Genomic DNA, 27,890 nt, shown 5'->3' with positions numbered 1-27,890 from the left:
CTGCCGAATATGCGCCATAACGTCTGGACTGTTTGAGCGTGCAGGGACCATTCCCCTGGGGGAATATTGTTTCCAATCGTCCAAATAGTTCAGAATTCTCAAACCCTGACTCCGCAGGGGTGCGAGCGCCGCGTCCATGCACTTCGTGAAAGTACTAAGGACAGGCCGAACGGAAGGACGGTGTATTGATAAACCTGGCCGTCGAAGGCGAATCTCAAGAATGGCCTGTGACGGGGATTTATCTGAATCTGAAAGTATGCATCTTTCAGATCGAGAGAAATAAACCAGTCCCCCTGGCGCACATGTGCGAGGAGTTTGCTGGTTGTAAGCATTTTGAACGGTCTTTTTGCAAGCGCTTTGTTCAAAACCCTGAGATCTAATATTGGTCTGAGGCCGCCGTCTTTCTTGGGAACAAGAAAATAACGGCTGTAAAACCCCGACTCGCTCAGAGGCGGCGGCACTCTCTCTATGGCCCTTTTGCACAGAAGGTTTGCTATTTCTGAACAAAGCATGCATGCTGCTTCCGTGTTCACAGTAGTTTCGAGCCAAGCTCTGAAGCGAGGAGGACGGCGATCGAACTGTAGCAAATAGCCCTGTTTTGTTGTGCTTAACACCCATTCGGATATCCCTGGAATATCTTCCCACGCTTTGAAGCGTAATGTTAGAGGGTGAATGGCCAAATCGCCCTGATTGCCGCACACAGCGCGCTGAACAGAATGTGTGAGCGCGCTTAGTGTGTTTATGCATGACTGCTCGCAGACAGCAGAGACAGGCTGTTCTGTGAGTGACTTCCCGATTGGGGTAAATGGGGAAAGAGTCACATCTGATAAGTGATGTGCGAGCATAGTCACGGGCACGGGACTTATATGCGGAGAGGTGTTTGCTGGCCGTGTGACAGAGCGGGCAGAGGAGGGGCGCGCACACGGGCTCGTGGACGCGTTTATTAACTAACACTCAAGCGGTTCGTAACCGCTTTATGTGAGTGTGCTCTGATAGGGACACGGGATGTGTAATGCTTGTGTGTAGGGGTTGTGGGCACATTTTCTACACATAGGGCATGTTTGCTCTTTACAAGATTTCTTTGGGTCGCCGTGAAAACGGCGTTTGAGCGCAGGCAAGCGGGTGTTAACACCGGCTTGTTGGCTGCTGAATCTACCACTGTAGTAGCCTGAGAGAAGGGGACTGACAGGGGGCGAAGCTTTGACGGTGGTCCGGCCGCGGCGGGACTGATCTGTCGTTTTGTCAACAAAGCTAGGAGGACTTCGGTTGTTCAGGTTTCAGCGCGATTCTAGGCCGAGGCCCGTGGGGCGGCGGCTGTCTGAGCGCGATCGAGGGCGGCCGCCCTGTCGACGCTGAGAAGTCTGGCTTTGCTGAGCTGGGCGCTGTGAAGAGGCTAGTGCAGGAGGCTCACGTGGGCGGCCTGCAGAGGAGTTAGCGCGACGAGGCAGAAAGAGATTCACGGCTTGTGTGACTTTTTGGACCTCTGAAAACCGGTCAATGATACCACTCACCGCGGAGCCAAAGAGACCGGATGGAGAGAGCGGTGCGTTGAGGAACGTATAGCGCTCTGCTTCTCCCATGTTGGCTAGCGTTAGCCACAGATGTCTCTCGGTCACAGTCAGCGCGGCCATGCACTTCCCTATAGCTTGGGCTGCAGCTTTGGTAGCGTGGAGGGCGAGGTCCGTCGCACTTCTTATGTCTGCAACCGCTTCTGGATGCCTGCTTTCCTCATCCCACTCCCGTAGAAGGTCCGCTTGGAGGATCTGTAAAACGCCCATAGAGTGCAGAGCAGATGCAGCTTGGCCGGCGGCGGATTAGGCGCGGCCAACACAGGCGGAAGTTGTTCTGCAGGCCTTAGACGGGAGCACTGGTTTAGAACGCCATCTCGCGGAGAGCGGGCAAAGGTGTGCTGCTACCGCATCCTCGACCGGAGGGATGGAAGCGTAGCCCTTCTCGGTGGCGCCGTCCACCGATGGGATCAGACCCTGGCCGAGAATGGCGCGTTCCAAGATTTGGAAAGCTCGGCGTAGAGTTCCTGCAGGAAGGGAGCGGCCCGGGTAGCGGGTGCTGCGCGGCGGCGGCTCTGAAGAAAGCAGCCGTCGAGTCTGTTGGGTGCCTGCTCAGGGGGCGGTGACCACTCGAGCCCGAGGCGGTCGACGGCCTGTGTGAGGAGGCGTGTTAGTTCCCCTTCGACTCCGGCGCGGGTCCTGCTGGATTCCTGGGCCGAGGAGGAGGCGTGTGAGCCTGACCACTCCTCGTTGTCCGAAGCCATGATGGAACACGCTTCTTCGTCCGAGATGGCAGCAGAGCAGCCGCTCGGCGGCAACTTCGCGTCCCGGGTGGGCGGGGAGGGTGAAGGCGTTGCTCGAGGGATGGGCTCCGGCGAGGCAATCGCTTCTACCACTGGTTCCGGCAGCCTTTGAGAGCGGCGCTTTTTTCTGCGCGGCTGAATAGAAGGCGACGCGGCGGCTTCGGTCCTGAGCCCTTCGAGTCGAGCCTGCAGGGTCGACATCGGCAGCTCCTCGCAGAGATCGCATCCGCCTTCAGCGAGGGCGAGCTCTGCATGCCCCAGTCCCAGGCAGAGAGCGCAGATGATGTGGCGGTCTCCGGTGCTGAGAGGGGCGCGGCATGAGGCGCAAGTGGAGCGAGGCATCTTTAAAAAGACGCTCGTACTCTTTTGTGAAGTTCTTAAGAACTAGCTTGCTTTAAAAAGGATATGTCGCCGGATGGCGTAGCTCGCAGGATGGCAGAAGGTGGCGAAGACAGCCGGCTTCTTCGAGCGCTGTCCACGCTTGCTTGATGCCCCTCGAACGGCGACGCGGCTTCTGGTTCAGAGATGCGAAGAGCTTCGCTGAAGAGATGAAAATCAGGGTTCCAGCCTACGAACTACGCTTATATGCACTCTAGTCACGCCCATTTTGGCGGGCTTTGATGCAGTAAGCGCGTGGACGCCTCTCATTGGATGCGAGTTCGCCCAAGCTCGTCTATAGGCTGCAGCAGTTGCCGCAGAGCAACCTATGAGCTCGCTAGCTAGCCCGCTCAAGGTCTGCAGCTGCCGCATTGCGTTGACAATGGATACAAAATTAAGGATAATTTTTTGGCTTCAATATCTCAGAAAAGATTAATCTTTCCCGTAGCGTAAGCTAGCTTACGCAATACGAGAGAACCTCTCGTAAGAGAACCAAGCAGTGCAATATTGAGAGCTGTGGAACAGTCTTCTCCCCAGAGAGGTCGCGCTGAGTGCTCGCAGGAAAACAGAGCAACACACTTATCGTCCATAGGTGAGAAGATCGCTGGTAAATGGCAAGTAGATTGTACTGTAGCAGTACAGCTTTCGAATTTGCCAAATTACGGTATCATGTCCTGGTGCTACAGTACATCAAACATGTTGTTTTATTTATCGTATCTTATTATATACAACAGTTAGTTCCAGTACTCGAATCGATTGAACGAGAGACGTTCCATGAGCAACTGTGTGTATCTTCAATGTGTGTGTATCACTCCTCTTGTATTCGGGCCGTTCTAAACTAAAGTGTAAAATAACAATTTGCATTCAGTTGCAGTGAAACTGACCCAGTTGAATGGCTAATTATATTTTTGTGTGGGAACGTAAAATAGACCCTTATAAGTGGTTCTTTATTTTTTCTAGAACTATAATCTGTCCTATAATAAAGGACTTAAAAAATAATGTAGCTAGTCACAAGCAGGTGACAAGTGTGTTTAGTCTATAATTATTAGAGTTGGGTATAACTCCCCACTACCATCTATTTCCAGCAATTGGAAGATTATAATACAACCTCTAGACTTGTAGTTACTGCAATCCCAAAAGCTTCCTCCACACACAACTGTGCTGACCAGTGCAGAAATATTTAGACCAGGGGGGTGCCAACCTATGGCACACGTGCCAGCATTGGCACGTGGAGGGGTACTCACTAGCCAGCAACGGCGAGAGAAGAGTAGACTATTTATATAAATTCAGCACCTGCATTACAATCTACATCTTGATGTAATCCTTCCTCATGATCATGCAGCATGTTTTCATGAGCTGGATAAGAGGCTAAACAAAAAGTTCAAATGTGACTCGCGCAGCGCGTGCAAGCCATTCACGCATCACAAGCCGGCAGCGCTTCACTTTTGGTTAATCATGGAAGTAAACACTCCCGCTTTGCTTCGGTCAGGCTGTGTGGATGACAGCCTACATTCTATGTTTCATTAGTTTTCATTAGTGCTTTCAGAACAACACATTATGTAATAAGGAAGATACCACTATTAATCCTTCAGATTTCCAACCTAGCATACAGGTACACCATCCTTAAACCATGGTCACATTCAAAATTAGATTAAATGAGAAAACATAAACCCACATCATGGGGTTCAAAAATCTGTGTCTATTCAAAATGTTTTGTGATTTTGCAGGTGCAATTCACTGTAAAATGCGAAATAGTTGATCAGCTTGTGATTCTCAAATGGCTTGCATGCGCAGCGTGAGTCTGCACGAAAACCAATGGTGTTTTCCGTCAATTGCGTATCATGTTCAGTTATGACCTGCACAGAAACGAATGCTGTTTGCCATTGATGGTGCACCGCATTCGGTTGTGACACGCTTGGTTACTTATGTTTTGTTTTTTGTTCTTTTTGGAGCTTGAATACCGTGGTCAAAAGGAAGATGGAAAAAATGTAACAATTATATACATTATGAGAATTTTCATTTTTGGGTGAACTGCTCCTTTAAGTTTACTTTCTATAAGTAGTACATGAAGAATATTCTAGGAACTTCCCCACCCTTAGTTTCTTAAATAAACGCAGGACAAGCAGTATTTCATCATAGTCCAAACATTCATATTGCTACCATTTCGCCAACACTAACTTTAATGAACATCATGACACAGAATTGCCTGCTCATTTCTGGCCTTATCTAATCAATGCCCTATCAAAAACATGATGATGGATCCCGTATCAGATACAGTAAGCAATAAGAGTTGTAGAATTATGCACCAAAGGTCCTTGTATTTATTGCTATACTTAAACTTTGCTCCGTATTATTGGCTGCAAGAAAAGAACAAAGGCATTTATTGGAATATACAGTATGTTTATTTGCATGTTTAATGGCAAACAACATGGATGCAGTTGTGTGTAGAACACGCTTTTGCTCTTTTTTAGTTATGTTTTTATTGATTGATCCACAGTTGGTTATTATACATAAATGTAGGTCCATGAGTTCCCGCGTAGATACATTTGAGGGCCAATTGAATTATTGACGTTGGCCTAGTCTTGCTATAAATCTCTGATCATGTCTTTTGTTTACCTGTCACAATTGTTAACCATTTTTATATCCATCAGGGAATGGCAGGGGGCTATTATACACTTAAAGTATTTGTTGGTAACTATTCTATTTATGCAAAAGAACTGGTTTTAAATTTGTTTCATTTATCAGAATCAGAATGAGCTTTATTGCCAAGTATGCTTACACATACAAGGAATTTGTCTTGGTGACAGGAGCTGCCAGTGCACAAACAATACAAAAACGGCAGCAAGACATACAAAATATACAAAATAATTATACACTTACATACATACATACATACATACACATATGTAGTGCAGATCTAGTACAAATTTGTATATCTTTATATAATCTTTATAATTATGCTTGGCTCATAGCATTTGCAGTTTTGCAATTACATCATTTTAAAAGCTTTTGATACCTATTTTCGCTATTTCGTATCTTCTTTAAAAGTAGCTACTATTTGCCTTTGTAATATCTCCACTTGGGATGCATTTTAAACCGTGTTGAAGGAGTACTCATATGCAGTTGCTCCAAATGTCTGAATGTCATTACATAATATAAGAAGGTGTTAAACCAAATTGCATGTATAGAAAAATAATAATAATAAAAATACAACCCAAGCACATTTTTCAAGCAAATAATTTAACAAAAAGAAGTTTGATGGTTTTCAAATGATAAAACGGTAGTTACAAAATGACAAGACACAAAGACACTTTCTGGTTGTCAAACTTCAGTTTTCTCTTTATCCTTCCATTTAGATTCGTTTTGTACATCTAAGGGATTTATTATGCCTCCTGTGTACACTTGACAATAGCTTGTAGGCTCTGTTGCCATGGAAAAGGCCTGGCCCTTTGGCTGTTAGGCTTATGCAGCACCCACTGCAATGAAAGGTAGAAGGCTGCTGCAAGAATCAGATATTGTTCTCTGGTGTCTGAGACACTCAGATCCAAGATTAAAAGATAATGGCATGGATATAAAGACTTTTATATTAGTTAAGACAGCTGTATGTTCTAACAACCACTAAGAGTCTAGTGGAATGGATTCACAGACACCATTGGCCACACTTGACCACCCAGTCTTGATGCTTCCTGGGATTCCAAATATTTTTGTTTGTGTTCTCTAGTTCATTTGCTTGCAGGCCCCCCACCTGTCTGAATAATACCCTGGAATTCATATCTGGATGGTGCAGATGGGGGCAGACTGTAGCTCAACTCTACACTGCTGCCGCTACTGTCCTCGTGACAGATAATCATGTTGTCTGTGGCCACACAGTTGGGGATTGTAAACCTAGATTTGACAAAAATGAATACAATGTGTTACCTCACAGTGTCTGTTATGGTTATCATAGGACCAATGAAAGTGTAATTCATGTTTCGTAAGAAAGATAAAAACGGACAATTCCATTAGAAGATTACATATGAATATAAATATTAACAAATTACATTATAACATGGACTGTTTCCTGAAAATAGTTGGTCAACATATGGCTTCATCAGAGTGCGTTGCAGCAAAATTTGAAATGTTCTTACATAAACCGTTGCATCTTTCCTCCCCATTGAAGTCAGGATTTGCAGTGTTATGTGATGCAGCATAAACTATAGTGTGTACTGTAGGTATCCTAAAGATGATTATGATTGGAAAAACATTGCAAGCTCTGATAAATCTTGATTATTGCTCCAACATGCAGATGGTAGGCCCATTGCAGCCTCAGATTTCTCTTCTTGGCTGGCAGAAGTGGAACACGATATGTGGTTTTCTGCTTTTGTAGCCCATCCGCTTCAAGGTTCGACATGTTGTGCATTCTGAGATGCTATTCTGCTCACTTCAATTGTACAGAGGGGTTATGGGAGTTACCATAGCCTTTCTGTCAGCTCGAACCATTCTGGCCATTCTTCGTTGACCTCAGTCATCAACAAGGTGTTTCAGTCCACAGAACTGCTGCTCACTGATGTTTTGTGTTTTTGGCACCATTCTGAGTAAACTCTAGAGACTGTTCTGCGTGAAAATCTCAGGAGATCAGCAGTTACAGAAATATTCAGACTAGCCCGTCTGGCACCAATAATCATGCCATGGTTGAAATCACTGAGATCACATTTTTTCCCCATTCTGATGGTTGATGTGAACATTAACTGTAGCTTCAGATCCTGCATGATTTTTATATATATATATATATATATATATATATATATATATATATATATATATATATATATATATATATATATATATATTATATTATATTATATTATATTATATTATATTATATTATATTATATTATATTTATTATATTTAGTCTTTGGTACACATTTTTGGTTTTGTGTCGATGAAGAAGTACTTGAGCCTTACTTATGGTGCTGTGGGGGTACACATTGCCCTAAGGGTACACATTGCTTTAAGTTATTTGTTACAGTTACATGTGCAACAGTCTACATTAATGGTCATTGTCTACAGAAAAGCCCAACCATTTAATTCATCATTGGCTGTTGTTGTTCAAACTAAACTGGTTGCATGATGCTAAAGTGTTTAAAGCATGCTAAAAAATGATGGCATCTTGAGTTAGCAAATTATAGACTATACAAGACACATTCTTTTTGGTCAGCAGGCTTTGATTTGACCTGTTTTCTCTTCTTTGCTTTTCACAGACGTACATTGGAAGTGTGGTGATCTCCATGAACCCCTATAAGTCCCTGCCCATCTACACGGCAGAAAAAGTGGAGGAGTATCGCAACAGGAACTTCTATGAGCTCAGTCCGCACATGTGAGTCTAGAACTCTTCTCATCCTCTTTGTGTCCAGACTCTCAAAAACACATGTCAGTATCCACCTTTTTCGGCAAAGTTGCATAAAGAATTGAGTTGGTTCTTCTTTTGGATTCGTAAGTGCTTATAATATATGGCTATTAACCATAAGAATAGTCAACATTTCTCAGCATAGAAAACTTTAAACCGAGTCACTTCTGTGTAGTATTCTCTTGGACTCCTGGATGGCATGAACAGGTTTGGAAAATGCTATACCGCTTTATAATGCACTTTACATCGAGCCTTAGGACATTTTGTTTACATTTTAACACTTCAGCTATATAGAAATGTATTGTTGTGCACAATTTGAAACTGTCCAGGATACAATTTTTAAAATGTGCAATAAATAGCAGACAATTGCCTTTTCTGAGATTGCATACCTCTCTTACTGATTCATTGATAATGTAAAGGTCCCAGCAGTGTCATGTTTGCTAAATTGCTTCTGCTGGTAAGGTGCCATATCCACTGGACTCCTGAGATGTCATGTCCAGCCCAGCGGGGGAGGTGCGTCTCACTGTCCTGTCCTGCTCCAGCTAATGACCATCTGTCTCTCTAGTGGTCTACCAGCCGCCTCACCCCACTGCAAATTCAAAACAAAACAGTCTGCTTTGTTTGATCAGCAGATGCACACTTGGCCTCTGAAAAACAGCCCAGGCTGTGACTTGGATCTCAAAATGCAACCCAAAATAAAAGCCCTATTCAGAAGAGGATGGCTTTTGTAATGCTCTTTTCCCACTCATTCTGCCACACACTGAAAAAAAGAGGATTTATTCAAATAAACAGCTGTGTACAGCAGTGACACGGTGAACTTTTGAAATAAGGAGGCAAAGATCCCTCTGTGTGTTTTGCTTTGTTTAGTCCAATGTAAGTTCATGCTCTGGTTGTTCACATGGTTTCTGTGATGAAAGCCCTTGCACTTTTATCTTACAATATCAACAACTCTAGAATATCTTGTGCATTTATATAAACATGTTTCATGTTTATTTCGATTCAGATGCAAACTGAAGTAATGATATCCAATTGGAAGTTGTTTCCTATAAAGAAGTAATTTCCATTTAGTTCAGGCAAATCGGTTGCAAACATGATGGGCAGGCATTATCAAATTGATGCTAGAATCATTCAATCAATGCTTTTGATATTTTGTATTAATTGGTTTCACAGTTTGCTCCTAAGTTTCTAAATTTGTCTCTCGTTTTCTTGTTCATCTGATCTGCTTTAAACTAATATTTGTTCTGAATACAGGCCCTCCTTCAATCGTAGATCCTTCCTTATTCATGTGTTTTAGTCTTTGCACTGTTACAGTGATGTCAGGGTCGGTGCTCTCCCTGCTCTTCTGATCTGACTCCAGGCCCAGAGCTGAATTCAAGGCAGCTACTTTTCCAGTCATGACTAAGAATCAGACCTCTTAAATGCCTCTGGAATTCTTGCAGAAGGCCTGGATATACAGGCCTTCTGGGCTTGCATAATCTAGCTCCCTGCAACAATGAGCCATAAACGGTTGGTCATCATCACCTCAGTAAACACTGCAGGTAGGGAGAGGAAGTAGTGAAATCATGTGACTCAGAGTCCCACACTGCTGTCAAGCTTTGGGTCAGGAGTTTTTGTAATGCCTGTGCTTGCTGGGTTTTATTATTTTCAGAAATATTATGAAGATCCCAAACACTTTATAGCCTAATGGGCATCCCACTAGCTTATTTTCTGTCGTGGGCTTCATGTACAACGTCATATGAGAAAGTCATCCCACTTATAGTCCTAGTTAAAAGAGCCAATCATATTTTTTATAGAGACATTGCTAGTCAGTTTTCATTAGCCTAGCTTCCATCCACTTTGCACGCTATTTTGTTATCGACAAAGTGAAAATGCATAAAGTTTTTTTGCCTGTTTCAAATGGCCTTTTATCGATACATTTGGTGTGCGTGATGACATCATGCCTAAAATAACACTTTGTCGCATGGGCTTTGGTTTATTGCAAAATAAATCTGCCCTTAAGTTATTTCCGTACAGAAATATGTTTATCGCTAATTCGCCTCCCAGATGTCCCTTATTTTCTTCCTCAGAAGTTTTGGTAAAATGGGGAGAGAATTGAAACCGTTCATTGAAATTAGCCAGCTTACTGTCATTTTAATTTCACAAATAAATGCAATCAGAAGATGAGGAATTACAATCAAAAGGGAGCAGTTGCCCTTCTGATAGGACTGTAATATTGGTCCTGATGTTGAGCCTATCGCAGATTGAACTTTCGGTCTTAGTATATGGACCATCCATCCATTTTCAATGATGTGTGCACAGCTATTAAAGACAAACTGATGCGGTGTAACATCAGGGTTTACATATGATACATTCCTGATATTCAATAGGCTATTTTGAACAGTCATCTAATCTAAAGCATTGCCATCACAACTGCATTATGTCCCGCATATTCATCCAGCAACTTAATGACCAACTTAACTTGATTGTCAACTAAAATTAATTTTTGTGTCATGCAATTTACATTTTCTGACGAAGCTCAGCAAATGCGATCCGAGGTAAAGAGGGTTAGATTTAAAATATTGAAAAGTTTTAATGTTCAAAAGCTCGTTTTCTGAAAGTGAACTCCGCATTGGACGAATCGTTTTTTCTAGACTTGAAAATAGTATACAACATCTGAGAACATCATTCAGCCGACGTTTTTCGTCTACAGAACAGGGTAAGGCTAATTTAAGTTTGTGTAATGAAAAGGCATATATAGGTCTAAAAATATATTTTTTTTCACTTAATGATTTTTTCGTTTGATAATTTATTACAGGGAATTTTCCTCTGATTTCACTTTTAAGCTATTTGAGATCAAATAGATAATTATCAAGATATATATACAGGTGAAACTCGAAAAATTAGAATATCGTGAAAAAGTTCATTAATTTCAGTAATTCAACTTAAAATGTGAAACTAATATATTATATAGACTCATTACAAGCAAAGTAAGATATTTCAAGCCTTTATTTGATATAATTTTGATGATTATGGCTTACAGCTTATAAAAACCCCAAATTCAGAATCTCAGAAAATTTGAATATTGTGAAAAGGTTCAGTATTGTAGGCTCAAAGTGTCACACTCTAATCAGCTAAACACCTGCAAAGGGTTCCTGAGCCTTTAAATGGTCTCTCAGTCTGGTTCAGTTGAATTCACAATCATGGGGAAGACTGCTGACCTGACAGTTGTGCAGAAAACCATCATTGACACCCTCCACAAGGAGGGAAAGCCTCAAAAGGTAATTGCAAAAGAAGTTGGATGTTCTCAAAGTGCTGTATCAAAGCACATTAATAGAAAGTTAAGTGGAAGGGAAAAGTGTGGAAGAAAAAGGTGCACAAGCAGCAGGGATGACCGTAGCCTGGAGAGGATTGTCAGGAAAAGGCCATTCAAATGTGTGGGGAGCTTCACAAGGAGTGGACTGAGGCTGGAGTTACTGCATCAAGAGCCACCACACACAGACGGGTCCTGGACATGGGCTTCAAATGTCAAACGTCTTACCTGGGCTAAAGAAAAAAGAACTGGTCTGTTGCTCAGTGGTCCAAAGTCCTCTTTTCTTATGAGAGCAAATTTTGCATCTCATTTGGAAACCAAGGTCCCAGAGTCTGGAGGAAGAATGGAGAGTTCACACAATCCAAGATGCTTGAAGTCCAGTGTGAAGTTTCCACAGTCTGTGTTGGTTTGGGGAGCCATGTCATCGGCTGGTGTTGGTCCACTGTGCTTTATTAAGTCCAGAGTCAACGCAGCCGTCTACCGGGACATTTTAGAGCACTTCATGCTTCCTTCAGCAGACAAGCTTTATGGAGATGCTGACTTCATTTTCCAGCAGGACTTGGCACCTGCCCACACTGCCAAAAGTACCAAAACCTGGTTCAATGACCATGGTATTACTGTGCTTGATTGGCCAGCAAACTCGCCTGACCTGAACCCCATAGAGAATCTATGGGGCATTGCTAAGAGAAAGATGAGAGACATGAGACCAAACAATGGAGAAGAGCTGAAGGCCGCTATTGAAGCATCTTGGTCTTCCATAACACCTCAGCAGTGCCACAGGCTGATAGCATCTATGCCAAGCCGCATTGAGGCAGTAATTAATGCAAAAGGGGCCCAAACCAAGTACTGAGTACATATGCATGATTATACCTTTCAGAGGGCTGACATTTCTGTATTTAAAATCCTTTTTGTTATTGATTTCATGTAATATTCTAATATTCTGAGATTCTGAATTTGGGGTTTTCATAAGCTGTAAGCCATAATCATCAAAATTATATCAAATAAAGGCTTGAAATATCTTACTTTGCTTGTAATGAGTCTATATAATATATTAGTTTCACCTTTTAAGTTGAATTACTGAAATTAATGAACTTTTGCACGATATTCTAATTTTTCGAGTTTCACCTGTGTATATATATAAAATATTGAGATCATTTTTGTAGCGATATCGCCCAGCCCTAGTTACAAGTAGCACATGAGCAAACCTAAGCTGTCTATAAACCCCTGCTGAGACGCTTCAATCTGGATCAATGTATGTTATCATCAGTTATGTGATTATAGCATTTTATCCTGCCTGAGCCGGTATTAGTGACTGTTTTAGTGAAGATTCTCTAATTCAGAATCAGAATGAGCATTATTGCCAAGTGTGCTCATGTTTATTTTTGTATTTTTAAAGATTTTTTGCACACAGAACATTACAATGAGACAGAATATAAAACGGAGTATAGATGGACACAAACAATAGGACATATAACAGAATGGCGTATGTACATGTACGTGCAAGGTAGGGGTATGTACATTTATTGAATGTGTGAATATACATATGTACATGAGATATGCATTTACATTCCAGATGTCTTCAGACATATATCCACCTCTTAGTAAATACAATACAAAATTTACTCTGAATTGATTTAAAGAGAGCAATTAAAACCATTATGTAGAATTGTGGTGTTCATGTCAAGGGCATTCTGGCAAGTACGCAAAGGCTGACACATTTCAGAATCCAACAACTCATGAAATTGAGCACTTGCATTCATATACTTGTGTCTGTTAGGCCCTAAGAAGACTCATGTTGGATGTTGGATAAAGGTCTCTTTTAATTAGGTCCTCCTCAAAGACCATAAGGTTCTCCTTTAAGAGAGGTCATTGTAAAAGACTCCAGAAATTGATCTTAATCCCTATAGTTAGGCCATCTGGTTGGTCATTTGTATAGTAGATCTTTGTAAGATTAATATATTTGGAAGTTGTCCTTCCACAATCTTCTTTTTCCCATCCATGGATAGGTCATGCAACCCATATCAACAATGTTTTGTTATTACAGTATTTATTGATTCCATACATAAATCTATATAAACATAAAATAAAATACGGAATCAATTATATACATTAAACTCCTCCTCCTGAACATTCCCCCACACACCCCACCCGACACAAACAAGCCCTACAGTGGTCAACAACAGTTAGAACATTAAAAAAAATATATAATAATAAAAACAAAAAAAGCAAAGATATACTTTCAAACAACATCATCTATTCTAGAATACATCTTGATGAAATTAATGTATAGTCCCTCCCAGATGGGTTCAAAAGTCTCCAAATATCTTTGGAATGCTCATGGGCAGCTATTGTCTATGTAAACAAGCGGCATAAAAGTATCGTATCTACTTGAATGGGGAAAGGCCGAAATCTCCAAAACAGTTGGTCAAGATCACGATCAAAGAATATTTTTCAAATCAGCAGTAAAATCTATTGACTAATACTATTGACACATTTTGTTTTCATTAATTATGCTACTTTAGCTCAGATCACGCTAAAAAGCACTTTTTCGGGCTGGTCCAGCTAATGCGCATGAGCATTCTCAAGTTAACTGCCAGGCAATATCTGTATCTAAAAGGTGATTGGCTCTTTTGCCTTTAAGGCGGGACTTCCTTTTCGACATCTGCCAAATTGGCTGTTCCAATTTCCCAATTAATTTGCACATTGTGCACCATCTCGGGCTACGTAGTCTCTGGTAATATAAAACCTCATTGATTCTTGTGCATCTTGTAGTCCAAAACCTAAGCATGCATTATAATTGATGTCAAGTCAGTCTGGTCTGGCTGTTAGCCTTGGTGCTAAAAACTAGAGCAGTAACTAAAGTCGTCAAAGAAGTTTATCTCGCTAGACCTTCATCCTTATTGCTGACTTAACATTTTAAAGCCATCCGTAATTTATATACCACCTGATCGGAGTATGCGTTGGACTCCTTCATTAAAAACTGGGCAACTAGGCTGCATTAAGTTCATTTTGACTAACATTGTCTCAGTTAGTATGAGACTGGAAGAGAATGGAGAAGTTTGATCATGTAGAAGATGTGCTGACCATTGTCCAGATTTCCTCAAAGCTCAAGCCACCGGTTTAGTGTTTTCTGAATGGACAGATGGGCCACTGAGGCTTTGAGAGCTCATACGCCCACCAGTGTTTAACAGGCCTGAGTTTCAGAGTTGGTCAAAGCTGTGGAGACAATGAAGTAAGACCACCATGGTCACAGGGTCACCTCATATGGCGGTGTGTTTAAAGCCACTCACTGGAGGTGACAAACATCTACCAGTTGCCGCTATATCCTGTATATCACACTGTACAATATGCCTTTTATTTGGTGATCAAGTTTTCTAAAGACTGAAACATTAAACTAATTTCACAATTCTCCCTCGTCTCGTGACTAGTGAGTATGAGAGCGCTAAGATGGAGATAGCAAAAATGGCATTAGAGTTAGTAAGTTTGATTCATTCATGTGAATCAGTTTAACCATTTCTAACTCCTAATTCAACATTTGATTTGCATCGTCATTGAAATGTTCACTGAAGTTTACATGAAGCATTTGTAAATACTTACATTTTTGCTAAGTATTCACAAATGCTAAGTATTGGTGTATATTAATGAAAATTATTAAATATGATTTTCCCCTGTGTTTAATTGGTGTAAACCAGTGTGAAAAACATGCTTGGATTAGTTTAACTAGATTTTCATGTGTTTTAGTTCTTGCATTAAACATTTTAAATCTACTTGTTTAAAAATAATGTCGTTTGGAAATGCTCTGCATTGAATCTTGTCTGACTGCTGGAATGTGCACTTGAACTCTGGTATTGAGGTGGTTTTAGATAATGACCCAGGATGTATATAAAGCTCTTCATTCTGGCAACCACACATGGTTCAAGAGCTCTGGTGTCACCTCACTCTCATAAACAGACTGGAGCTTCGCACTGCTGTGCTGTCTTTGGGTCTTGTCATCCATTTGTGTGTGGCATACTGTCACCGTCAGCCAGTGGAAGGCTGTCAATGAGTTTGTTTTCTGTTTTCTCATTGGTGAGGTACACAGACAGTGACACACTCCGCATATACAGTATTTACCTCTGAAGGCTAAGGCATACTTCATTTTTCTGCATGCTGTTAAGTTTGTGCACAATCAAGCGCACTAGCCTTTCAAAATATTCTCTCTTTACCATGAGCACATACCGATGCATGGCTCTAGCCCATACCAAGCATTAGAGGTGGGTGGGGGTGTTAAAGTATAGGCTTTTATCACAGTTCGTGTTTCGTCATATCCGGCTCTGTATAGTAGTGTAATCAAACATCCGCCCATCGATCGGTCTATGGACAATCACAGTTTTTCTAAATAAATTTAACTTTGATGCACTTGGCAGTAAACATCAGACATTTAATTGTTTCTTTGGATTATCACGGCACTTCACCATATGTGTTATCTACAACTTTGATGTGTAATGGTATCTGAGCGAGGCGATTATCAGCGCAAAGTTTTCCCAGTTCACGAGGAGCTGCGCATGCTGTTCAGCTCAATCCCAGAGGATTATTGTGCTCAACTGAAGTCTGAAGAGACGACATTTAAGTGTTTTAATGGCGTTGTTTTCATTATTGTAAATATAATACAGTTGATACAGTTGACACTGGGACATTTTCATCTATTTTTTTTTTTCTTATTTTGTATTTTTTTTTTTTATGCCAAATTCCCAATGTGCTCTAGGTCCTCGTGGTGGTGTAGTGACTCGCCTCAATCCGGGTGGCAGAGGACAAATCTCAGTTGCCTCCGTGTCCGAGACTATCAATTGCCTCCATGTCCGAGACCGTAGCTTGTTGAGCGCGTTGTCTGTGGAGACGTATAGTACGTGTGGAGGCTTTGCGCTATTCTCTGCGCCATCCACGCACAACTCGCCACGCACCCAACTGAGACCGAGAACCACTTTATTGCAACCACGAGGAGGTTACCCCATGTGACTCTACCCTCCCTAGCAACCGGGCCAATTTCATTGCTTAGGAGATCTGGCTGGAGTCACTCAGCACGCCCTGGATTCAAACTCGCGACTCCAGGGGTGGTAGTCCGTGTCAATATTCGCTGAGCTACCCAGGCCTCTGGGATATTTTCATCTTTGTTTTATTTACACTTCCCCAATCATTGTTCTCAAACCACAAGGATATAACTCCATGTTTACAATGATTAAACCAGTTATTTTCTGTAATCGGACTCTGGGATGGAAAGGTTTCTTTATTTTATGTTCAAATTGTCTTTTATTAAAAAAAATGTGTTTTTTTTTTGGCCATTTTTCATTAGTTTTCAATTTACCTTTTGTCAGTGTTTTCTGTTTTAGTTTTTCAGTATGTTAAGTTTTGGAGTTTTAGTATATTAGGGCTGCCGAAATTAATGCGTTAACTGATATAATTTACATTTTGAAATCATTCAAATGTTTATTGCTGTAAACTTTTGCTTGATTATTATCTAGTGACGTACTCGTGTTCAATACAATAATTAATGGTGAATAATTCAATTAATGGGAATTTTTATTTTAGTTTTTGAGTCTTGAAAAGTTATTTAAGTTTCAGGTTGTCCAATTGTTAGATTTAGTTTTTTGTTTTTATTTAATGAAACTTATTCAATTCAGTTTTTGTTTTAGGTTTTGTTAACAATAATAGCACTGGCTAAATAGGTTCTCCAAGAAGCAACGTTTTTCTTAAATCCTAGTTTTATTGTGTTTGCATCAGGCAGATGATACTCAGTGGCATGTTGATGTTCTGTGTTAATGGTCTTTGGACATCACTAATGGCACTTTCTCACTGGATGTTATGGTTCGACTCGCCTCAACTCTACTCGCTTTACTTTTCTGAGCTTGCATTTCCATTGCAGTTTAGTGCAGCATCAAAGTGGGTGGGATTATAGGCTGATCATCATAGTTACGGCGTCTCTCTACTGCCGTGACATCATCTTAAACATGACACAAACTGACCAAAACAATAACACAACCACTAGCTGTTAGCTACTAGCTCATTGTTTTTGCATAAAGCAGTTGTTGCATGGTGATTTTACACAAGTGTAACAGTTAAATTGGTCTGTTTGTTTTAGAAGCAAGCTTTCCAGTAGCTGGTCAACTAAATAAAGTGAAGCTTTAGCTTCATAGCCCAGTCATAGCGCCACTGTATTCATCAGTAGTTTTGAAGGAAGCTCTGTGACAGGAGGACACTGAGAGGATGACTGCACCGGCTCGGCCTTCTTGCAGTCGAAGACGGAGCAACTTTCTGCTCTTAAGTTTATTCCGTGCACTGTCAAGTGCTTCATCAGATTTGTCGTGTTGCCGGTCTTGGCAGCAATTATCTTGTCGCATATATTGCATCGCGCGCTGTTGGCATTGAGCCTGGTGAAATGTAGCCACACTTTTGATCTTTTCCACATCTTTTACATCTATGGGGGTTGAGACACATACACAATACAGCCTCACATGTGAGCCGCATCTCTGGGTGTAACCAGCATAAACTAGTGATTTTCCTTGATGCCTAAACGCAGCCAATCACTGGCACTTTTAGATTTGGGCACATCTAGCATGCTACGTGCTTATCAGTGACGTTGATGAGATTAACCCGAACAACAATGCATTTTTCGATACTCTATTGTTTAGAGGCAATACGGTCGGTGCCTAAAATGTATCGAACTCAATACCCAGCCCTAATGAAATGTCATTGTATAAAAAGAGCTGCATAAAGGTTCTTCAAATTAAAGAAAATGCCTCATGTTTTTCCAAATCTGTATGATGTCAGACTAAACAATGATAGAATTTTAATTTATAGGTGAGCATAAAGGAAAATATTGAAAATCCTTTAATGAGCAGATGTTTTGACATTAAAAGTCCTGCAGCATGCTTGATGATTCATTATCTGGACTTTAATCACAGCACACTAGCTTAATTTAATGGACAAGCATTGTCTGTACAGACATACATTTTTGAAGCACTCTCATTGCCCATATGTAATGACTAGCCGATCACCCCCTTTCCCCTGGGTTTCATGTGTTTCCTATGGGCCTACTTGCAACTGCTACCCGATACTACTTGTCCCACAGAGGCTGCAGTGATGGTGTGCAGCTGGGTTCAATGCCATTATGCCTTATTGTGACTGATTAGAGAGGAGCACAATCAGTAGCCATTACAGTCATGTTCATGGTCTCTGCTGCCTAAGTAGTCTGCAATTTAAAGGGTCTTAGGTGGGCTATGGAAGTGAATGCTATTCCAAAAGGTATATAATTATGCTGTTGTGGCAGGGCGGAGGGCGGGGCCGGGTCGTGATCCTACACACACCCGGTCTCATATTAGGCTAATTAAGCCTCAGTGAGGGATAAAGGTCGACTGCAGAGGATCGTGCGGGAGAGAGAGAGATCGTTTACGGACATGTCCGTCATGTGTGTTTGTGTCTTCTGTTTTAGTTTGAAATTAAACGATCTCTCTCTCCCGCACGATCCAGCATTTGTCACATTAAACATCATCCTATTGGCCAATTAGCACAGATTTAAAGTGTGGGTAAATTACGGGTGTTTAAAGCGTTGTCAGTAATCTGCATGACAAAGGTGACAGGTGCTTGTCCTCATTTCAGTTTTGGGACTTTTTTGTCTGATAGCCACTCTTGGAGATGTTGCGAATGGGATATTTGCTCTGCGTGTCATGCACAGATTGAGTCACTGTGTCTCAGGGGGTAGATTGTATTACATTGTGTGTAATGATGTAATGGGACCTCTTGGCATTCTACTATTGAACACCAGGATATTGTGTACAGAGAGAATGCACCCTGCTGGTAGAGAGCAGCCCAGCCCTCGGGGGCCGAGATGCCAAAAGCCTTTTGTGCTTTCAAACATTTAAAGGAAAATTTCACCCAAACATGAATATTCTCTCACCATTTACTGACCCTCATGCCATCCCAGATGTGTATGACTTATTTCTTCTTTCTTCTGCAGAACACAATTTAAGATTTTTAGAAGAATACCTCAGCTCTGTAGGTCCATACAATGCAAGTGAATGGATGCCAAAATTGTGAAGCTCAAAAAAATCACAAGTCATAATAAAAGTAATCCATAAGACTCCACTGGTTAAATCAATGTCTTCAGAAGCAATATTAAGTCAATCGCCACTGTAAGCTTTCACATTCTTCTGTTTTGGTGATTCACATTCTTCATGCATATCGCCCCATACTGGGCAGGGAGGATCATTTGTGCTAAAAACTGACTTGTGTATTGAGCTGTTTCTCACCCACACCTATCGTATCATTTCTGAAGACATGCATTAAAACACGAGAGTATTATGAATTACTTTTATGATGCCTTAATGTGCTTTTTGCAGTGTCAACATTTGGCACACATTCGCTTGCTTTTTATGGACCTATATATATCGAGGTAGTTCTGAGGTGAAACTTTGTGGTGCTAAAAGTGAGCTAAATGTTCTCCCGAACAGATTTGTTTCTTAATGTTAATGCTTCATCCAGGTTAAAATCAGCAAAACTGAAATGACCCCAAAATGGTAAACATCTATATCCCATGACCAATGTATTCATATGCAGAACATCAGATGATTGTTTGTACTTGTATGTGCCCTGTGTCTTTTAGCAGATGTGTTGATCTTCTTCTCATCAGAGTCATACATGCTTCTGTTGGCTTCAGTCTGACTGACAGATCATGGGCAGATTTACTCTGCTGCCTGCTCTGTGGATTTTGCATGCATGCAGTTTAATTTGTTTAATCAGGATCCTGTATTTGGATTTCTTTTTTTCAGGTTTCTGTTGTTTTTTTTTTTTGTATATTTATTTTTATTAGACAAATTGAATGGTCATCATGAGTTTAATGTATTACATTGCATGTACAGATGTAAAATTAGATCATCTTTTGAATTTCACAGAAGAGAAAAAATAATGGAATAATTGGAAGGATATGGATGTGAGTAAATTGTGACGAGGTTCATTTTTGGGTGAACTGTCCATTCAAAAAGGCTTTTCTTGTTTCCTGGAAAATGAATCATGTTTGGGGTGTGCCAGGTGGCAACTCTTTGTGAAGGCGGTCTGACCTTCTCTGAGGATGGAAACAGGGATTCAGGCTGATTTTATCTCGCCACTTAACTTTGTGAGGTGTATATGTACTTTTGCTATATCTTTAGCCTTTAATACTGCATTGAAGTGTGTGTCTCTTAGCATGAGTTCTCTATAGTGGTGCCAAACAGTATTTGGACACAAAATAAATACATAAATTACATTTATATTGCTTTAGACAACAAATTATCAATCTAAGTCAGCCCTCAACATGGCACGTAAATCACTTGCATATGAGACCAAATTTCGCACTATGCGACTAAAATATGTATTTTATTATCAACTGGCGAGAAAATATTCAGATTTTACGTGCCAGAGATTGAGTTGTGTAGTAGTGAAGAAGAACTTGAGCACCGTGATCCTTCTACTGAATAAGAAGCCAGTGATTAAGAAGCTAATAGACATTAAGTGTCTCGTGAAGGAAATTGACTTAAATTGGCTGCAGTGGGTCCAGATTTGTCATGATCGCACGGTCACCAATGCTTAGGTTCAGCAGTGAAATGACATTAACATTGTCAACGTCAACTCTTTTTGGTTAAACTTTTCCCCGGACTCTTTTCACAACATTCTCCACTTTAAAGCATGACCAGTAACATGCCTGTTAGAAGGTATAAGTGTTGCAAAACTCAAGCTTGTAGAGTTGTGTTTTGAGAATATGTACAACAAATATATGTACAAGCAAGTCATATAAGTAAATTATACAAGTAAAAGTTTCCATTTGCTTCATTTTGTGTATTGTGTGTCCAAAGTCTAGACCCAGGCACCCTATTTTCATGTCCCTTTTAATATCCTTTGTTATTTACGGTCAGTTGGTGATCAGAAATCATACATTGCACAGATGAGGGAAAAACAAACATGAAACTTATCTCTCCTTAATTGCGCTGCCATAAACACATGCTCGCAGAGCAGCCATTCTCTTAAAGGGACAGTACCAATTTAGCACTTGTTATTCATATCAATTTCAACTCGATGTGAATTGCACAAGTGCATATAAACAAACATGTTACAAAATAAATGTTTAAAAGGTATAATAATTACATATTAAGTGAAATATTTTAACTTCAGAAAACATTGTTTATATTAAAGAATTTAACAAATAGGCTTGTGCCACATCTATGAAAGTTTTGGTAAAAATGTTTGTTTGTTTGCATAGTAATTTTGATATAGTTGCGTAAAAGGTGGTGCAAGTCATTTTAATCCAATAGACTTTTTGTTCAATTCCCAAATATCTCTTCACAGTGTGCCAGCTGTCCGTTCTGTCGGTGCGCTGAAATAAATCTTATGTTTGTACACAGCCCTGGTCCTGTAAATGGGAAAATAAACAAAGTGGATCAGACCGATCCACACAACACTATTCCAGCCAATCAGCAACAGGGGCAGTTCGTGCTCATGCACAGAATGGGGGTAAGGGGAGGGGAGATGGGGAATTGGGGCAGTGAGAGGGAAATTCATTAGAAGAGGGATGGTAAATCTGGCTAATGCTAACTTGCTGAACACCAAGCTGGATAGATGGCCTTGAAAAATATCAGACGAATATAAAGTGAAAAAGAAGGGGTATGATCAGGCAAGGGCTAGGAGCAGTGTAAACATCGGAGAGGCTTTCCAAAGGTGGACAGACCTGCGAGAGCTGAAAGGCGGAGGTTGCTCTGTTTCTGCTTGATAGGTGGGTAACATTAGTTTTGCTATGTTTCATAGAACTAAGATTTGCTGTTGTTGTGATGTTAGCTATAGTGGCCTCTTCCTCTGCTTCTGCCGGCTGCTCTGCCTCTTCCACGTCCGCGCCCAAGAGGAACGGAGCTACACCATTACGGTAATGAAACGTAAATGGCCTCATACAAATTACCTTGCCAAATTGGTATGAAAAATGTTTGACTTGCTACAACTTTTCTTTGGAATTACACGTCTTCACGTGCATAGCATCACTCGCACAGTGTAGTATTTTGCTTCCACATCTATTGACAGGGTTATTGTCACACTTTTTACAGTACTACAAAAAAACATATGCAACCTGAATTTTCATAGCGATAAAAATTGCTTCCACTTATTGAGGCTAACTTACCCTCAGGCAGCAGATGCACCTGATTCTGCCACATCTTTTGGTCAGCTATCCCAGTTGTTAGTGTCATTGCCTTGGCAATGCTATATTGAAAGCACCACAACAACACAATATTGCACTCGCTCTATCTCACCGTTGTCACGAAAAGAGAGCTGAGCCGGAAGGCAAAGCTCTCGATCTACCGGTCAATTTTTGTTCCTACCCTCACCTATGGTCATGAAGGCTGGGTCATGACCGAAAGAACTAGGTCGCGAGTACAAGTGGCCGAAATGGGCTTCCTCAGAAGGGTGGCGGGCTTCTCCCTTAGAGATTGGGTGAGGAGCTCGGAGTAGAGCCGCTGCTCCTTTGCGTCGAAAGGAGTCAGTTGAGGTGGTTTGGGCATCTGGTAAGGATGCCCCCTGGCCGCCTCCCTAGGGAGGTGTTTCAGGCACGTCCAGCAGGGAGGAGGCCTCGGAAGACCCAGGATTAGGTGAAGAGATTACATCTCCACACTGGCCTGGGAACACCTTGGGGTCCCCCAGTCAGAGCTGGTTAATGTGGCTCGGGATAGGGAAGTTTGGGGCCCCCTGCTGGAGCGGATGCCCCCGAGACCCAACTTCGGATAAGCGGTTGAAGATGGATGGATGGATGGATGGATGGATACTTATTTTTAAACACAATTCACAATCTTATTTTGTCTAATTACACAATGATGAGTCATAGACATTGTAGACATTACAGTTTTATCTTCTGTTAATGCATGATCTTCTGTATAGTTGCTTTGAAACAATGTGTGTTGTGAAAGGCGCTGTACAAATAAAAATGTGGAAAAAAAGCTGTTTGTCAGTCTGTTTGTCCGTGTTGCCACTGTTCTGAACCGCCTTCCCGATGGCAACAGCTCAAATAGTTGGTGTCCCAGATTAGTTGGATCTTTGCTAACGCTCCTAGCCTTTTTAAGGAGTCTGATTGAATGTAACTCATCCAGGCTTGTGAGCTCAGATCCAATGACCCGCTGTACTGTCTTCACTATGCGTGTCACGTCCCGTTGGTCAGCAGCAGTGCAGTTGGTATACCACACTGTCTTGCAGTAGGAAAGTATACTCTCTATGGTACTGCGATTAAAAACTCCTGAGTAACTTGGTCGGCATGTGGGCCGTTATTAACTTCCATAGGAAAAACACAGTCTTTGTTGGGCCCTCTTCACTAAATGTAATCAGGGACAATGTCAAATCTTGTGTGATGTAGATTCCCAGGAATTTGATACTCTCCGCCCTTCCCACCTCCTCTCCATTTATGTAGAGGGCAGAATGAGTGGATTTCCAGGTCTTCCTGAAATCTACTACGAGTTCTTTTGTTTTTGAAGTGTTAAGGACAAGATTGTTACCAGAACACCTCTCCGCAAAGTCTCGTCGTTATCAGCCCCACCAGAGTTGTGTCATCTGCAAACTTGACAATGGTGTTTGTAGAGCAAGTTGCAGAACAATCATATGTGAAAAATGTATAAGTGCAGGGCTTCAAACACTCCAGTGTTGAGAATCAAGGTGGAGGAGGTGTGGTTTCCTAGTTTAACTTGCTGGTGTCTGTTTGTAAGAAAGTTCATGATCCAACAGCAAAGTGAAGACAGTATTAGCACACACTCTGGTTTTCAAACATTAGTAAAAGATACTGTAGGTATTGTTAATGTGATGAACTACACCTTTGATTACTATGCTAGCACACCTGTGGGAAGTTGAGGGGAACTGACATAATACTTAAAAGACCAGTGTCTTAGGTTAGTTCTGAGAAAAGCTCGAGCATCATTTAATTGTAGATGCCACTTGTTTTGATATTTGTTATCTAACGTAGTGACATACACATTCAAGTGTGAATTAGATTTCTAAATACTTTTTGGGACCACTGCATCTTTGCAGGCTGAGAAGGAGATGGGCACAATGCATCCAAACATTTCTTTCAGCCCAGACATCAATGGTGAATCAAAATCATCCCCACCTTGCAGGAGCATGATCAAGGAGTGCTGTGTGTGTGTTGGAAACATTTCTTTATTTGACTTGCTCACTCACTGCCACATCTCACACATGTGGGAAGCAGGAGGTAGCTTTCAAGGGTGTGGACTATATGTCTGCTTCTGTCATCACATCTATGGCGTCTACAGACTGTCAAAGTTTCTAAAAACTGCCACTTGAAGGAGTGAATATGAGAAATATTCCCTGTGATCTTTTGATATAAGAGTTCTGTGTACTATCAAAGCATGTACAGTTCCCAGTAAAACTTTCTCCTCACTCCAAGAAAAAATTGCTAATTCAAACGTAACAGCTCATTCTGAAATTTTTATGTCAACACTGCCTATTTTCTGTTTGGAAATTTGCCCCACCCAGCTAGCCCCCCCACCTTCCAACCTTATCAGCTATGGCTTTTAGCACAGAGAGAGGTAAACTCTGGACCTTGTGTATTTGCAGGCATGCTCTTTGATAGAGAGGGAAGCCTCTCTTCTCATGTAACTGCGGCCACCCAAAACATGCAAAGCAAATGGCCTCTATACCTGCAGGATTCACTTCAGCTTTTTGCAATCCACAGCTGCAAGTCAAAAAAGGCTCTGGTGTGGATTGTTATGAGGCCATGAGCAGACGGTGAGGGAAAATGTTCACTTCGCAACTGGAAAGTCCCTTCTATGCATGAGGGTTGCATTGAATACGCCACTGTTTGTTCTGGCTCAGGTTGTGTAATAATAAAATCACCTCCTCTGTGTCATCAATGGCTATGCCTTTAAATGCTGCATTATTCACTCTTATGTCGGTCATTTAAATCAGTTAATTAGTTGCATGGCAGTCAACAAGGCGTTTAAGAGTATTGTATTTAGATTCGCTCTTGTTGGTTTCAGTATTGAAGCATACTTTGCGTTTATTTTGAAGACAAATAAATACTTGATTCATTTATTAGTTGGTGTTTCTGGAAATGCTTTTCGGTATTTAAATAAAGTGCATTGGACTCAACCTCTCATAGAATCATTTTTCACCAAATTATTTTTACATGACTCGTTTTTACGTATCACAGCAGTGAAATAAACTCAATGACTTTCATCACTTTCACACCAATCACGAGTAAATCGGCAGATTATCAGTACTTTTTGCTCTGTTCCTCAATCGATGTTAGTTTATGACATCAAAACACTTTAACTGTAGTGCATGTTTTGTAAGCCGATACATTTCAAACTTTGCATTACATAACAAACTCCCTTTTATTGGCTTGTTTGTGTGCGATTTAAATTGTGCTGTAGCTCAATTGAGAGAGTTGCTTTTGCAACATGAAGGGCCGAGGTACAAGTCCTGGAGAGCGAGTTGATGCATGAGCTGATGTGGTTGCATTTTAGGTTTCGGGTAGGGAGGTATGTTTTATTGATTTGAAATCCTATTTAGTAGTTTTTAGCACCATTTGCATCTGAACTGCTGCAATACATGTAATGAACCACGTTATATTTTGCAAAAATGTTGCCACATTCACATCATTTTCATGACATTAGGCTGATTGGATTGGACTGTGTGTATATTATATACTGTATGCTACTGTATATGTTTCCATAGCAACAAATGGGGCATCATTAAAGTATTCTCCGACATGTCATTATTCACATCTTCAGCATAATGCTTTGTGTAAATTATTTGCAGTTTTACTTTAGTTAAATAAAAACTTTCACTAATATTGATGTTTAGTAAAGCAATGTGTTTTTTTTAACAGCATAACTAACTTTGCACTTGCAATTATTTATGTACAGTCATTCATCATCACAAAAAATAAACCCTGACATTGTTATTAAGAGTCTTGTGTAACATTGAAAGGATTTAATATTATATATTTAATTTATTGCCAATTAATAAAAATAAATGGACATGAAATATCAATTCAAGTTGAAATAATTGTAGAATTATAGTGTTGAAGACTGTGGTGCAATATGAGAGTAATGAAACTGTACTTTATAAAATTGGTTGCCTGGGACAACAGTCAGTCATACTGTCATATTTGACCACAGAATGCCATGATTGACCAATCACAACCAAGTAATCCAGAGAGCCGTGTATTAGGTTTACATACTGTCTGCACTATGCCAATAGAAGTTATTGCTTATCTACTTTCCAAATATTAAAGTTGCATGGTTTTGCTGTGTTCACATACTGAAAACTATAGCACGGTATGAACCAGACCTCAGCTAGTGTTTGTGTTTTTCATTGTTTACATTCCTGCTTTGACATTCCTTAGTTTCCCAGGGTTTCGGCAATGACTTCACAACTGTCCTAAACTTTTTCATGTGGACCTTGATTTTTAACCCATGTAACTCTGGCGTTTCAAAGCAGTTTACCTAGCCATGTCTTTTATTGCCAGGCAGTCTAATTACAAGTAATTGATCTAAGCAATGCCTTAATGTTACTAATCAATCCTACCCAAGCAAATGCTGTTGCCCACTATATTATCATACAAGCTTATGCTCCTTTCAAATGTGAGTTTATGGAAAAGAGGTGTGTTTAGAAGGTTTTAAACAGACTTTTACAGATATTAACCAAAACTGTGGTAAAACATTCTTGCTGATATTATATATATATATATATATATATATATATATATATATAAAATATTCTGCCTTTTGTACATTATTTGTAAATGGCTGTATTTGATCTGAAATTGCTTTAAAAGGAACCTTTTCCCCAAATCATAGGAACAATCATTTCGACCAAATAAAGTAATTAAAAATGTTTCATGAAAAAATAAAATGCAAAAATCGACTTAATAAAATCCAGTGTTTTTCACAAGGAATCATTTTTCTTTATATACACCAATATACAGTATTTTAATAAACAGCGATATTTACCTACATTTTGTTTTTCCTTACAACAATTTACTATATGAAAAAAGCCACGTGGGGACTGCAGTAAGCGCAAATAATTCACTGAATCAAAGTTTCTGAATTGATGAATTGAATCATAGTTTGAACTGTATCTTGGTAATGGATCAATTTAACAACTCTAATGTCAAGTTTAAACCAAAGACACTATTTAAACATCTCTGTCTTAATCTCAGACTCAAAAGTGTAAAACAAGTAGTGATTGTGAATGTACTCAATTGACCCACTCATGATGCATTCAAGATGTTGCTTAATTTTATATCACCAGCAAAATCATGGTAAACATATTGTGAACATTTGCTAGCCAGCCCTAATATTATAATAATAGGCTGTCAGCCAGACTATGTTGTGTTAAAGTTATAACCATTATACAGTCATGAGATTGCACCCCCTAATTATGTTTATTTTGGCTCTCAGAATGTAAAGGTGACCCCTCTCCCAGCATGTTCACCAGTTCCTCTCCCTCATTTCCTGCCGTGGGGTTGAAT

General features: G+C 40.6%; 1 protein-coding gene across 7 annotated transcripts in view; it reads left to right on the top strand.

The window, feature by feature from the left end:
* Window positions 1-27,890, top strand: part of LOC127659275 (unconventional myosin-Ib-like) — a 130,923-nt gene that overhangs the window by 25,508 nt on the left and 77,525 nt on the right. For all 7 annotated transcript variants that reach the window (XM_052149023.1, XM_052149021.1, XM_052149022.1 and 4 more), the window contains exon 3: window positions 7,931-8,046. In XM_052149023.1, the coding sequence (XP_052004983.1) occupies window positions 7,931-8,046 (116 nt within the window). The remainder of the gene's footprint in view (window positions 1-7,930; window positions 8,047-27,890) is intronic.

Source organism: Xyrauchen texanus, chromosome 18, assembly GCF_025860055.1.
Source record: "Xyrauchen texanus isolate HMW12.3.18 chromosome 18, RBS_HiC_50CHRs, whole genome shotgun sequence".
NCBI classification, from domain to species: domain Eukaryota; kingdom Metazoa; phylum Chordata; class Actinopteri; order Cypriniformes; family Catostomidae; genus Xyrauchen; species Xyrauchen texanus.
Note: the sequence above shows the minus strand (reverse complement) of the source record. Positions and strands in the feature narration are given on the sequence as shown.